Consider the following 14,382-nt stretch of genomic DNA (forward strand, 5'->3'; position numbering starts at 1 on the left):
TGATGGTCCTTGACCCAGGGAATTACCTCCTATTCTGTTTCAGATAAAAGTGTTACCAACTTAAGCAAAAGAGGGGCTGCACTTAGGTTATCTGTATTTTGCATGCCTGCGGGTAAAATACAGACACAGCATGTATTTGTTGTGTATATTACTATATGAATCTCTATTCTTCTGTCCCAGGTAATAATCACACCACACATATACACAGCTTATTAATACCAATTCCCACAGGTTTCTGTATCTTTTCTCTATCTCCTTGACCTCTGCCTTTTCTATTGGCAACTGTTTTCCATGAATTCTCTCTATCCCACTGCCCTGCCATTAGCTCCAATCTCTCCTTCTAACCTATTGATTTTTCCTTGGTCCTCTTTTGAAAGTTGGACCAGCAAAATCACCTCTCTGTTTTGTACTTTATGTTATCTTTTCCTTATCACCAGATAATCTTAAAATCTCATTAACCTTATCATTAAAGTTGCCTTTCTTTCTGACTCTATCCTAATTGTCATTTATATTTCCTCCTTCATTTGCTGCATTGAATGCTAACGAGATTTACAGAAGCTATTGCTTTTATTCTTTGAATGCATCGCACTCGCTTCCTATCTGCTATGCCATCAAAATGCAATTTCTCCCATTTGGCCTCAATCCTCAGATGCAGGACAACTCTCACCTTTGCAAGGTGTGTTCTAGAACAGACATGATGTCACTATTTGGGACCATCTCCTACTTCCTGTCTGCTGCGCCTTGCATTCTGCTTTGTACTTGAATCATTCTCCTGCTTGTCTCCCCTTCTTCAGTATCTATGGTATTTATAATGACAGGGATTGTGTTGCATCCAGTTTTTAACATTTGCTCATAGTTAATCTGTCTAAATGAAAAATGTTCAATAAGCCTCTATCTGATTATACCAAAACACAGTACAATGGTCTTACCTTTCTCTCCATCTCCCTTGACCAGAAACTACTAGCACTACTAGTGTCACTGAGGCTTCTCCACTGCTTCACTTTGGTTGATTAAGAAATGCAAAGAGGGCAGAGGACAGCAGAGGAGCGTGAGGCGGGGATGGAGGTAGAAGGGAGGAGAGAGTGACCTGAAGGATGAACCTCTTAGAGGTGACAGCAGTTGGACATGACAGACTTTTGCTTCATGAAAATATGACATTTCATGTAACGGACTAATTGAACTATAGAGAATATTTTCTTACTTGATTAAATGCAATAAATAAAACATTTAGTGGAGTTGAATGTATAATCACAGATGAACAACACAGAAGAAAGGAACTAGCGTTCCATTTACCTTGTTGATGGCCTGCTTCTGGGTTGTTACTTCATATGGAAATGTCTTGAAAAATGATGCAGGTGCTTCTCAATAACCCCTGGAACTCTGCCTGACCAGATGTGCTGACTTCAACAGAAGCCCAAATAAATTCCGACTTCCTGCCTTACCCCCAATTGCCCATGTGGCCGAGAGGTTTGAGAACAGCTACTGTCTTCCTGGTTTGTGCTGTTTCCATGTAGAGATCAGAACCATGGCGCCAGGTAGGGAAGACAGCCAGGAGATGTGCAGAGCTCAAGTTAGCATGAAAGGAAGCAAAGGGTATTCTGTGTCTGTAGAAATAAATTAAATAGCCAGTAAGACAAGTGTTAGACCCTTATTTGTATATTAACTGCCATAATTGTTAATATTAACCAATATGGTGTGATGGATGGAGATGGCCTGAGCCTTTCCTGGTTTCAACTTTGAAAATAAAATCTCATCCTAAATACTGCTTTAGTCCCAGACAACCCAGGACAGCTGGTCGACCTAGACATGATAAGGTGCTGTCTTTTTTACAGATGAAAGGACAGACCTTTAAAGGTGTAAATCACCCATCTGGTAGACAGCAGAGCTAAAATTACACACAGATCACCAGACTCTAAGCCTCAGGTTCCTTTTTCTCATTATGTCCAATGAACCACACACACACACACACACACACACACACACACACACACACACACACACACACACACACACACACACACACACACACACACACACACACACACACACACACACACACACACAGCACACACATTCTGCTTAGGTACATTTTGATTAAGTCCTGAAAGACTTTGATACAACTTTACTATTATTTTTATCCTAGAAGTTTCATTGAAGTAAAACATCAGCAAATTGGTTCAGCCCATCTTCCCTCCCACAGGGCAGCCACCACCCAAAGGAGAAAGTGTCTGGTCTTGAGTAGCTCAGGCCAGCCCTCCCACAGCCACGATCCTGGGGCGGTCACCCAGAGGGCGATCCTGTTTGTCTCAAATAAACCAATGACAATCAAAGGGAGGAGAACACGTGGGGGATGGACAGTACAACACAGCTGGCCCTGACCACACACACTGGACCAGCGGGCCCGGCTGCTCACTCTTCTGAGTAGCCTTTACTTCCTCTTTGTTAAATAAACTCTTTGTTACCCTACTATAACCACAGTCTTTTTCCTCACTTTTATTTCTATATTGTCACAGAACAAGGACCCTTCATACCCATGCATCAACACTGTGGGTATTTAAAAGCACTTTAATTGTAGGAAATTCTCTTAAGCCCCAAATCATCAAGAGTAGGCCCTAAGTCATTTCTGTAGTGAGTTTCTATGAGCCATTTTTAGTTAACATCAGTGTGATTCATTATTAATACAATATTCCCTGGCTGGATAGGCATAGAATTGTCCTCACCATCTGTGAGCACACAGAAGAGAGTACAGAAATTCAGCTCATCCTATTGGAGACATTTACATGAAGCAACAGGGGGTTGCTATGACTACATATTTACTAAGAGCCTCTGAGCTGGGGATATAATAGTTGAAATGATAACCAGTGCTGGCAAATAGTGTCTTAATAATATTCTTTCTCGAATTTATATTTTAGAAGGAGGAAACATACAAATGGCCTGTTTAAAGAGTCCTCTGGTACGCAGAATAAGGTGAGTGCACTCAGAACTGTCATGTTCTCATTTGTAATTTATGCATATCTTGGAAATCAATGTATTTTGTAATTAGAAATTTTATTTCTTTCTCCTTTCAATAACATGGGCACAAAGTTGTCTGAAATTCAAGCATCTAGTCTTTGAAGGAAGACTTAGTTATTAATTTTTGAAGGAAAAGTGTTTAGTGATTCTCTAAATTCTTCTTTTCTGGCTGATACACTGACATGAAATTGTCTTCATATCAATTAAATAAAGGAGTAATTACACAGATGCAATAACAGTTAATACCATGCACTACCGCAGGGCATCAGTGGCTCATGCCTGTAATCCTAGCTACTCAGGAGGCTGAGGATCTGAGGATCATGGTTGAAAACCAGCCTGGGCAGGAAAGGCTGTGAGACTCTTATCTCCAATAAACCACTAGAAAACCAGAAGTGCCACTGTGGCTCAAGTGGTAGAGTGTTTGCCTTGAGCTGAAGAGCTCAGGGACACAGGGACAGTGCCCAAGCCCAGAATTCAAGCCCCACAACCAAGAAAAAACAAAACAAAAGAACCCAAAATACTATGCACTACCAAAGCCCGGACTAATTTCCCAGGGCTGTGAAATAAACTATACCAATCGAGTATCTTCAAACAGAAGAAATCCATTATGTTCTGATTTGGGAGGATTGATGCCTCCTCCCCCCAAACTGTGAAAAATGATGCGATTTTGGGGGGTGAAATCTGTTTTATGCTTTCCCTGTGGATTTCCCGTAGAGAAGAAATCTTGCCTACATTCCTTGGTGGTTTTTGGACTATAGACATATTGCTAAATTTCTTCCTATGCATCTCTGTCTGTCTTCACAGGGAATTTCTTGTGTGAGTCTGTCTCTTTTCTTAGAAAGACACTGATTACCAGTCATATCAACAAAGATTTTATTTCTGAATAAGGTCCTATATAAAGGTCCCAGGGAAGGTATTAATTTTAGGGGATGCAACTATTTTAATCCAGTATAGAGCACAGCATTTTTCTCACATAGTAAGATTATCACAAGGAATAATTAAACAGCATACATGGTTCAGAAGCACAGCATACACCCTGAGGGGAATAATGCATGGTATTAATTACTCTTATTACTTGGAATTCATTTATTAATTAGTAAGTGTTCCAATTAGATTATAAAACAAAAGAGCTTGCTTATGGGTTATAAGACTCTCATGAACTATAAAATTTTACTTCTAGATCTACTTTTTCTTCAGCCTCTTGCTGTTTAATTAAAAGTAGAGAAACTTCTTCTGAGTGTGCATGGTCTTCATATGTTAATTCTCTCTCTTTAGCACATATTATTCTGTGTATTAAATTTCACAATGAAGCATTGCTTTGGAGCAAATATTCTTGACGCTCTCACAGCTCACATGTTGAAGTCCTAGAGTCCCCCTCCCCACTGTGATAAGAGGAGGTAGGGGTCTTTGGTCTTTGACTGGTTACGAGGGTGGAGCCCTCAAGGTAGAACCAATGCCCTTAGAAGAACAAATGCACAACCTCACTTCTTGGTTTGTTTTCTGCACTAAAAGACTGGGCACAGGAAGAGGAAGGCCATCTTCAAGTCAAGAAGCAAGCCTTCAACAGACATTTGCCCTCGGACTTCATATCTCTGACAATGTGAGAAATAAATGTTTTTTTTTAAGCTACTACTTTATGCTGCTCTATTAAGCAGCTTGGACTGACAAACTTTTTTTTAAAAAATCAATTGCTATCCAAAGTTTCATCCATTTTTCTGCCTGGCTGAAAAGTCAAGGACTGAAAAAGGTCTCCTGCAACCCAGCGCGTGCTTCGCACTTCTCTAACACCTGTCAGTTTCACCTTTTCTAATACGAAGCAATTGCTCTCTGCAAAATGACTATTTTTCCTGCAACCTATGGCTGGCTTTTTGTCACTAATTGGAGAATTTGCCACCTTAGAATCCAGTAAAGTGATGTTCTATCATATCCCAAATTTAGATTCTTTTTTTTTTTTTGACTTAGCCATTTGCTATACAAACCAATTCAAAGGCAAGTTAATTGTTATCTATTTTTATGGGAGGAAAAATTTTAACAACCTACATTAACCATTTAACTCTTTCCAGCTTTTGTCAAGTACTGATATTTTGGAGGATGATAATTTAATAGTGAGTTGGACTGTGGAAGATAATAGATGGGAAAGTTTCTTGATTTTCTACTCGTGTTTCTTTTTTTATTGTGAAAATACTGTACAGAGGGGTTACAATTACATGGGCATCTACTTGTGTTTCTTGCCCAAGATCTTTCATAATATTTAGAAAGGCAACACAGGTAACAGTGTACTTGAATTTTTCCCCTGAAGTTCTATTAGGAGCACCAAAATTGTTCTGAATTTCCAAACAACTGAGCAAAAGATTTATATGTATGTATGTATGTATGTATGTATGTATGTATGTGTAATCTATCTATACATATATATTCACATATATATGTGGATCTGTTTCTCTCTCTCCATAAACGTGCATATATACACATATACATTCTCATAATATGAACACACATATAGGTCTTTCTCCCACTTGCATATACCTTCTGTTGTAGGCAGGTGGAAAAAGTAACTTGATCAAGGTAGAGAAGATTATTATGTCACATCATCTTAAAAAGAAATAGTAGTTTGTTTTGATAATACATTTCAGTGTATTTAGTTGCTTATTGTACTAAGCAAGGACATTGTAAGTTTATTAATATATTCACTCAACAGACATTACTATGGTTACTAATTATAGGAAAATTCTTTTTTTTTTTTTTTTTGGGTCCGGTCGTGGGGCCTGAACTCTGGGCCTGGATGCTGTCCCTCAGCTCTTCAGCTCAAGGCTAGCGCTCTACCACTTGAGCCACAGCGCCACTTCTGGCTTTTTCTTTTTGCTTATGTGGTGCTGAGGAATCGAACTCAGGGCATCAAGCATGCAAGGCAAGTGCTCTACCACTGAGCCACCTTCCCAGCCCAGGAAAATTCTTTATTAGGCTTTTCATGCCAAAAAATGAGAATAATTGTCCAGACAGCCTACCATTAGTAGAAGATATTCTATATTAAAATGGGCAATTCATAACTGATAACCTAGATAAGATGTATACCGCAGTCACTTGGAGTTCTGGAAACTGAGAATGTGATTGCTAACCAAAGTTCCATAAAATTAAAGGAATGAAAGGAATACTTTATGTCATTACTTATAATGTCAATTTGGTCTGTATCATTTTTTTTTTTTTTTTGTCGGTCGTGGGGCTTGAACTCTGGGCCTGGGCGCTGTCCCTCAGCTCTTCAGCTCAAGGTGAGCGCTCTACCACTTGAGCTACAGCACCACTTCCAGTTTTCTGGTGGTTTATTTGAGATAGGAGTCTCACGGTCTCTCCTGCCCGGGCTGGCTTTGAACCGCGATCCTCAGATCTCAGCCTCCTGAGTAGCTAGGATTACAGGCGTGAGCCACCAGCGCCCGGCTTGGTCTGTATCATTTTTAAGTGAAGGAATTTGTTCTGAGTGTTTGTGTTGAGTGCTGCAATATAGGGAATTATTCACCCTTCCCTGTCCCCTTGCTGTTTGCCTTTGTAGAGAGCCAACAACTCCAGAAGTCCGGTCTCCTACAGACAAGCCAAGGACCACGCACAGGATGATATTTATGTGAACTACCCAACCATGCCTCAAAAAACAAAATCCAAAGTCTAAGCTGTTTCCATGATCTGAGTGCATTAGGACCACTATTTAAAAAATATTATCTTGAAGTTGTACAAAAGATGTGTCATTTAATAAAGCATTCTGAAAATGCTATATCTCAATCAGTGCCACCCTCCACATTCTCACACATCCCTCCCCTAGCCCCCTTGCCTCATTCTTCTTTTTTTGGGGGGGTGGTGTTCCGCTCCTGGGGCCTGAACTCTGGGCCTGGGCCTGAGCTCTTCAGCTCAAGGCTAGCACTCTACCACTTGAGCCACAGTGCCACTTCCGGCTTTTTTCTTTTTGCTTATGTGGTGCTGAGGATTCCAACCCAGGGCCTCATGCATGCAAGGCAAGCGCTCTACCACTGAGCCACCTTCCCAGCCCCTTGCCTCATTCTTCTTAAATGTGTAAGATACATATTGGATTCTTGACAGAATTACCCCCCTCTTCATTCATCCGCCCCTTTCCCCTTGATCCCACTCAATCCCTTTCAAGTTCTCATGTTTTATTTTGCTGAACTTTGATTTTGCCTTTCTAAGAAATTACACTATTTGAGTTCTACATGGGATTTACCATATTTCAGTTAATACATTTGTATACACTTATATGCCACCCAACATATTAACTTATAAGTCTATAAGCTAGATCTAGCTTCTACATATAAAGGATAACATAAATCCTTTGACTCTCTATTGCCTAACTTACTTCACTTAACATAATTTTTTTCCAGATCTTTCCATGTCTTTACAAATGGGACAATATCATTCTTTCTAATGGATAAGTAAAATTCCATTGTGTACATATACCACATTTTCTTTATTCATCCATTGAGGGCCATCTGGACTGATTCCATACCATGGCTATGGTGAATAGTGCTGCAATGAACATGGTTGTTCTGGTTGTTCTGGTGTTTACTGTGTGTAATGTTTTGGATAAATGCCTAGGAGTAGAATTGCTGGATCATAGAGTAGTTGTATATTTAGTTTTTTTGAGGACTGCCCATACTGCTTTATAAAGAGGTTGAACAAATTTACATTCCATCAATAGTGTATAAGGGTTCCTTTCCCCTCACACCCACATCAGTATTTTTTGTATTCTTGATCATGGTCATTCTCAGTGAGGTGAGGGGAATCTCTGTGTTGTGTTGATTTGTATTTCCTTCATGACCAGAGATGTTGACATTTCTTCATGTGTCCATAGGCCTATTTTACTTCTTTTTTCGGAGAAGATTTTCTTTTAGTTCATTAGTCCGTTTCTTAATTGGGTTGTTCAGTTTTTGAGGAAGTTGCATTTATTTCATTTCATGAGACAAAGAAAAAAAACATTGCCAGGAGAACATTCTCATCAGAAATGCTTCAGAAAGCCTGAATCTAATCAGCTTAGATGTGAAAGGAAATGGACTAGGTCATGTATCCAAATGATTCAGGGGACAAGAACCTCTGGCAGACGATACTGGGCAGGATTTTCATGTGTCTAGATTAAGTCTGGCCAAACGGGGGCTCCTCCACCAATGCTGGGGCTGCTCCCTGGAGCTGGCCTTACCTAACCACTGTGCAGTCCTCCCTGTTCCTCCATCATGGCTATCAACAATGACTGGTCATTCACACACTGTATAGTGAAGGGTTTGCTTTTCCAACACATTGGGAAGAATTGGTTAGATGCGTATTATTAAGTAGATAGTACAGCCAGAGAGGAGAGTATGTTTGTAGGGCTGGATCTGGACAAAAGCATCTTACTGGGCAATGTAGGGTACTATAAAACAAGGAAAGGTCCTAGAACCTTGCAGGGTGATGAGCGAATGTCATTGGTACCTCAAGACACCTCTTGGTCATGTGCTAAGAAGTGAATATGGAGGGGCTCTCGCTTAGTTCTTTCTCTCCCCTTTCTTCTAGAATGCTCTATCAGCTTATCTCAGAAGAATCACTGGCAAGGAAAAAAAAAGAATAATCACTTAGGAAGACAAATCTGAGAAGGTCATCTCCTCCTTTTGTAATTTCAAATAACATCAACTCTGGCTCTCTGTAGCTTTCTTTCTGCCATGCCAGAATTTGTCATTTGGGCAAGTTACTAGTTGGCCCAATAATTAATTTCCTGAGGGTGCATACACTTGAAATTTGACATCTTCCATAACATTTTTATTGTTTTTTAAATTTTAATTGCTTTTTTAAAAAAAAATAAACCTCTCAAAATACAAGAATGATTTAGTCCCCTTTCTTTTTTTCTCCATGTACTCTCCCTTCAACGTTTGGGATGGTTTTTTTGCAGGATTTTGGGATTGTCCTTAAGAAGTCTCATTGATGACATCTTCTCCTCCCCAGTGGCTCCTCCTCATAAAACTCCTTCCATTGCATCCATTGTCTTTCTGGACATTTCTCATAGCAAAACACTTTCAATGTAATCTAGTATTGTACTGAATTCACTGGAACTTTGGTGCTCTACCTACCAACTTCCTTTTCCTTTGAAAATCTTCTATTCTGGTTGCTATTGGGGAAACAGATCCAAAACAGATCCACAGAATAAAAAAGCAAGAGAAAAATGGAAATAAATGGTGTTTAATAACCAAGTGAAAAGAATTATTGTCTGAGAACAAGGTAGTTTGTAAAATTCTTACTCTTTATAATGTTTGGTTTGGGCAAGAACACATCTTTATTAACTTCAAATGTGTGTGCATTATAATCAGCACACAGACTTTCGATATTTAAAGTTCTTCTGCCCTCTCCTCCCCTCTCCTCCCCTCTTCTCCCTTCTCCTTCCCTTTCTTCTCATTCCCTTCTGTTCAGTTTCCTCTCCTCCTGTGCTGGCAATCAAACCCATGGCCTTGAGCCTGCCAGGCACGTGCTCTACCACTGAGCTGTACTGCCAGTCCAAGCTAGCAATTTCATTAGTTCGTAATGAAAGGCAGGTGTGTGAGACTGTAACTTTTAGTAAACACTCAAGCTTATCAAATGTTTTAAGCAATTCAGTTTATTACTAAAATACTATCCATATTAATTTAAATACATGGAGTATCAATTTTAAAGAGAAAATAAAAAGTGATTTCCATAGATTTGTTTTTACCTTACATATGTAAATTATCCATTTATGCAAAATTACATTGACTGTTAATTCCAGATACATTATAGTAAGTTTCCAGATTGGGAGAGTCCACATTTTCATTTGAGATCAACACAAAGCTTTTTCTTTTTCTTCTTTTTTTTTTTTTTAAAGCAACTCATATAAAATGCTGTATTTGATACTACTTACATACAATTTAAGGCAGATTGAAAACGTCTTCGCATTAAGATCCTTATAAAGTATAGACAGCACTGTGAAATTGTGAGTATAAAACTTTCCCCAAGTGAAACACCATATCTTTGAAAATTATAATGCAGTATATAAAATACATAGAATTGTTATTTTATTATCTTCATTAGTTTGGCCACTATTAAAATGTGTTGACCTTCAGGTTTAAATTTTGTTTTAGTGAATATACTTCTTCATTGCTCTGTTCATGAGAATTTTCCTAGCCTCATTTCTTCCACTTTTGTGCTTTTGTGCATTGTAAAGATTTTTTTTAATAAATCCTCACGATCGATTTATATGTTATATTTCTGTAGATTCAAATCACTGTTGAATATGGTGCTGTTTGAATATGTCTTATTTTGGGGGTATGAGTGAGAACTCTGGGATCATGCTATTTTACTGCCTCTTGTCTCTGTTTAAGTAAGTTACACGCTTTCTTCTCCAGTTATTTGAGAATCTGAGTTTGTATGGCATATGCATATTTGCCTTGCTGCACTGTATTGTGTTATTTTGAATGAATGCAATGGAGCGTTGTGAAGTTGTTGTGGTTGGCTCATTGTGTGATGAGTATTCTTTCTTTTGCCACAAGTTTGGAGGGGATGCTTCTGGGCTCCTCAGGGTGGGCTCCTGGGCGTCTCCCATGGGAAGCTCATGACCTGTGGAGTCTCTCAGGGCTGCAGCTTCAGGAGAGCTTTACTCATGCTTGCCCGAGACTAAGCGAAGCAGATCACCCCCCTGACCAGTTAAGTGCCTGTCCTGTGAGTTCCAGCTTCTGTTGCTCCGATCCGTGGACACAGCCATGGGTTCCTGAACCTCTCTGGATCTGTTGGCCGCTCAGGTTTGGAGTGGCAGGTGTCCTGCGACCTCAGTTCTCTGGTTGCTCTAAAAACGCCCCAGCTTTTCCATGTGTCCGGCGCTTTCTAGGTGTCAGCCTATCTGAGGCGTCTGCCAAGCTTTTGATATGTCGCATTGAACACAGAAGGCCTTTCTCCATGCGCCTTTATACAAAGCATTTATCCTTACCATTTGTTGATAGAACAGAGAAAGAAAATTAGTAGGCACTGACATCAACTTCACTCCCGAATATGTATGGACTGCCAATGTATTACAACGGGACAGAGAAATCTCCTGAAACTGAAGACACCAATGAACAGCATCTAGGCACACTGTCTTCATGTCAGAGGGTGAGCTGGCTTCTGACTAAAGAAAACCACATATCTAGGTTGATGCTATTAAAGATATGGAGAAAAGCTAGATGGAATGGAATGGATTATTTCTTTATAGTGGCTTTAGTATTTGATGTTTTTCTTTTTTTTCCCTTCCTCTTCTTTTGTGCCTGTTGTGGTGCTTAAACTCAGGTCTGGGCATTGTCACTGAGCTTTTTTGCTCCAAGTTGGTGCTTCACCACTTGAGCCACAGACCTACTTACGCATTTTTTTTGCTAGCTAATTGGAGGTAAGAGTATCACAGACTTTCCTGCCTGGGCTGGCTATGTACTGCAGCCTCAGATGTCAACCTCCTGAGTATCTAGGATTTCAGGTATAAGCTACCTGTGCTGAGCATTATTTGACTTTTTTGTTGTTGTTGTTGGTTGTGGCACTTGAACTCTGGGCCCGGGAGCTATCCCTGAGCTCTTCAGCTCAAGGCAAGTGCTCTACCACTTAAACCACAGCACCACTTCTGGTTTTCTGAGTGGTTTTTATTGGAGATAAGAGTCTTGCGGACTTTCCTGCCGGGGCTGGCTTTGAACTGCAATCCTCAGATCTCAGCTTCCTGAGTAGCTAGGATGACAGGCGTGAGCCACCAATACCTGCCAGTATTTGACTTCTTTAAAAAAGGGTATTTGTACTTAGCTCTCTGAAATGTAATTAGATTTGTTATTTTTTTAAAAAAGCCTTAGAAGTGGTAATTAATAACGATTAAGAAAACAAATTCTTTCCAAATGCTGGATGAAATAGTTTATTCTGAATATGAATTTCTGTTCTTTTCCATAACAAATTGGTGACAGGAACATGAGATTTTCTTTCCCTTTTTATCATTATTAAAATCACAAGGACTCTCCCACTGAGGAGAGTGAGTGATAAGCGAAGGTTATCCCTATTTCCTATTCAGGGAACACTGTAATGAATTTATTAACTGTCGATAGCAATATGGTGAATCATAAAGACTGAGTAAGAACTGGATAAAACAACTACACATTCATGGAAATGGGGATATTATAGCATGGAGGTACATTAGGGTGTCTGGTTGCTGATTTAAGGGTTATCCAAAGGCCGGTCAATCATTAAATGCTTACTGAGCTTTTGCTATTTCCAAAGTATGAATAAAGGGCTTGCGACTGTGTTTAATCTCTGCTCACTGCTTTTGATACCTGTCAATATTCGGAAGTAATTCTCCAGCAAAGGCGGATTTGCTTTCCCACCAGAAACCAGGTAATGGCTGGAAATCAGAGCACAAAGGAAGGCAAGAGAGATCATGCTTGCCAGCTTCCTAAATTCCTTTCTTAAAGCTAAAATGTGCTTCCTCCTCTCCTTGTCTTCCTCCTTTTCTTCCTCTTCCTCCTTTTTTCTGCTTCTGTTCAAAAGGAATTTTCCTTCTTCCTCTTTCTCTTCCCCTCCCCTTTCTAGTCTCCTTGTCTGACTCCCTCCTTCTCTTTCTCTCTTTCTCTCTCACTGAATTATTAGACTACTTTTTCTCAGAAAGTTAGCAGTGTGAGAGTCCTTCTGATTTTAATAATGATAAAAAGGGAAAAAGAATCTCTTAAGTTCATGTCACTCATTTGCTACGGAAAAGAACAAAAATTCATATTCAGAATAAACTATTTCATCCAACATTTGGAAAAAATTTGTTTTCTTAATAATTATTAATGACCACTTCTAAGTTTTTTTTCTTTCAATTTTCTATGGCCTGCATAAAGTCAAAAGGCCTCATCTATTTCCCGTTGCTTTTTCCAAGTTATGACTTTGGCTGGATCTACCTACAGAAGGACATTAACGCCACTGGTTCCTTGACTCAGGTTCTTCGTCCAGTTTGGTTTTTCCAGTATTAGGAAGCTTCACACTTATTTTTTTTCTTTTTTTATTATTAATAAGTTTTATTATTGAGCAAATACCATACAGAGGGGTTACAATTACATGAGGAAGGTAATGAGCACATTTCTATTTTTATTTTTATTTTTTATTGTGAACATACTCTACAGAGGTGTTACAATTACATGGGCAAGATATTGAGTACATTTCTTATCAAGCATTGTAGCCTCCTCCTTTGTTTACCCTTCACATCCCTTCCCAGCCTCCCCCGCCCCCCCAATCCTCCCCCCGCCCCCGCCCTACACCAAAGTTGTAAAATTCGTTTTCGACATGACAACTTGTACTTCTCATTGCTCCAACGGGTCCACCTGTATCTTTAAACGACTTGTTTTTCCCCATCTCCTCCGCAAATTATACCGACTTCAAATATAGTGAAAGCAGGGGTTATACTGTGGGGGAGGGACATACAAAGCAACAAAGAAATAATCTTATAAATGCATTAGAAACAAATGCATGAAAGAAAAATACCTTTAAATACATATCTAAGGGTTCATCTTCCTAACATCACATTATCTGACCTTTTCTGCTTGACTCATACATATACTAGATATTGCAAATAAGGGAGACCATGGGACCTATGTTTCTTTGGGCCTGGCTTACTTCACTTAATATAATTTTTTCCAAGTTTTTCCATTTCCTAACAAATGGTGCAATGTCATTCTTTCTTATGGAGGCATAGAATTCCATTGTGTATATATACCACATTTTCTTGATCCATTCATCTACTGAAGGGCATCTGGGTTGGTTCCATATCTTAGCTATGGTAAATAATGCTGCAATAAACATAGTTGTGCTGGTAGCTTTAGTGTGGTCTTGTTTGTGAACATTTGGGTAAATGCCCAAAAGTTGGATTGCTGGGTCATAGGGGAGCTCTATGTGGAGTCTTTTGAGGAACCCCCATACTGCTTTCCAAAGTGGTTGAACACGTTTACACTCCCACCAACAATGCAGTAAGGTTCCCTTCTGTCCACATCCCCTTCAGCATCTGTTGTTGTTAGAGATCTTGATTTTTGCCATTCTAACTGGGGTGAGGTGGTATCTCAAGGTTGTTTTGATTTGCATTTCTTTTATGGCTAGGGATGTTGAGCATTTCTTCATGTGTCTGTTGGCCATCCTTCTTTCTTCTTCAGAGAAGTTTCTCTTTAAGTCTTTAGCTCACAGTTGTTTCTTTGAGGATTTGTTGTTGGGGGATTTAATTTTTTGAGTTCCAAGTATATTTTAGATATGAGACCCTTGTCTGTTGTATGGCTAGTGAAGATCTTCTCCCAATCCGTGGGCTTTCTATTGATCTTGCTAGCTATGTCCTTTGCCATGCAGAAGCTCTGCAACTTCATGCAATCCCATTTGTCC

At 39.5% G+C, this 14,382-nt stretch overlaps 1 protein-coding gene across 2 annotated transcripts in view; it reads left to right on the forward strand.

Annotated features, from left to right (window-relative positions):
* The window catches only part of Cd226 (CD226 molecule), a 63,191-nt gene extending 56,247 nt beyond the window's left edge, over positions 1-6,944 (forward strand). For both annotated transcript variants that reach the window (XM_070028608.1, XM_070028607.1), the window contains exons 6-7: positions 2,913-2,967; positions 6,557-6,944. In XM_070028608.1, coding sequence (XP_069884709.1) covers positions 2,913-2,967; positions 6,557-6,670 — 169 coding nt within the window. In that variant the 3' untranslated portion in view covers positions 6,671-6,944. The remainder of the gene's footprint in view (positions 1-2,912; positions 2,968-6,556) is intronic.
* The last annotated feature ends 7,438 nt before the right edge of the window (positions 6,945-14,382 follow it).

This window comes from Dipodomys merriami, unplaced genomic scaffold (genome assembly GCF_024711535.1).
Source record: "Dipodomys merriami isolate MVZ:Mamm:240054 unplaced genomic scaffold, mDipMer1.0.p SCAF_2, whole genome shotgun sequence".
NCBI lineage: Eukaryota > Metazoa > Chordata > Mammalia > Rodentia > Heteromyidae > Dipodomys > Dipodomys merriami.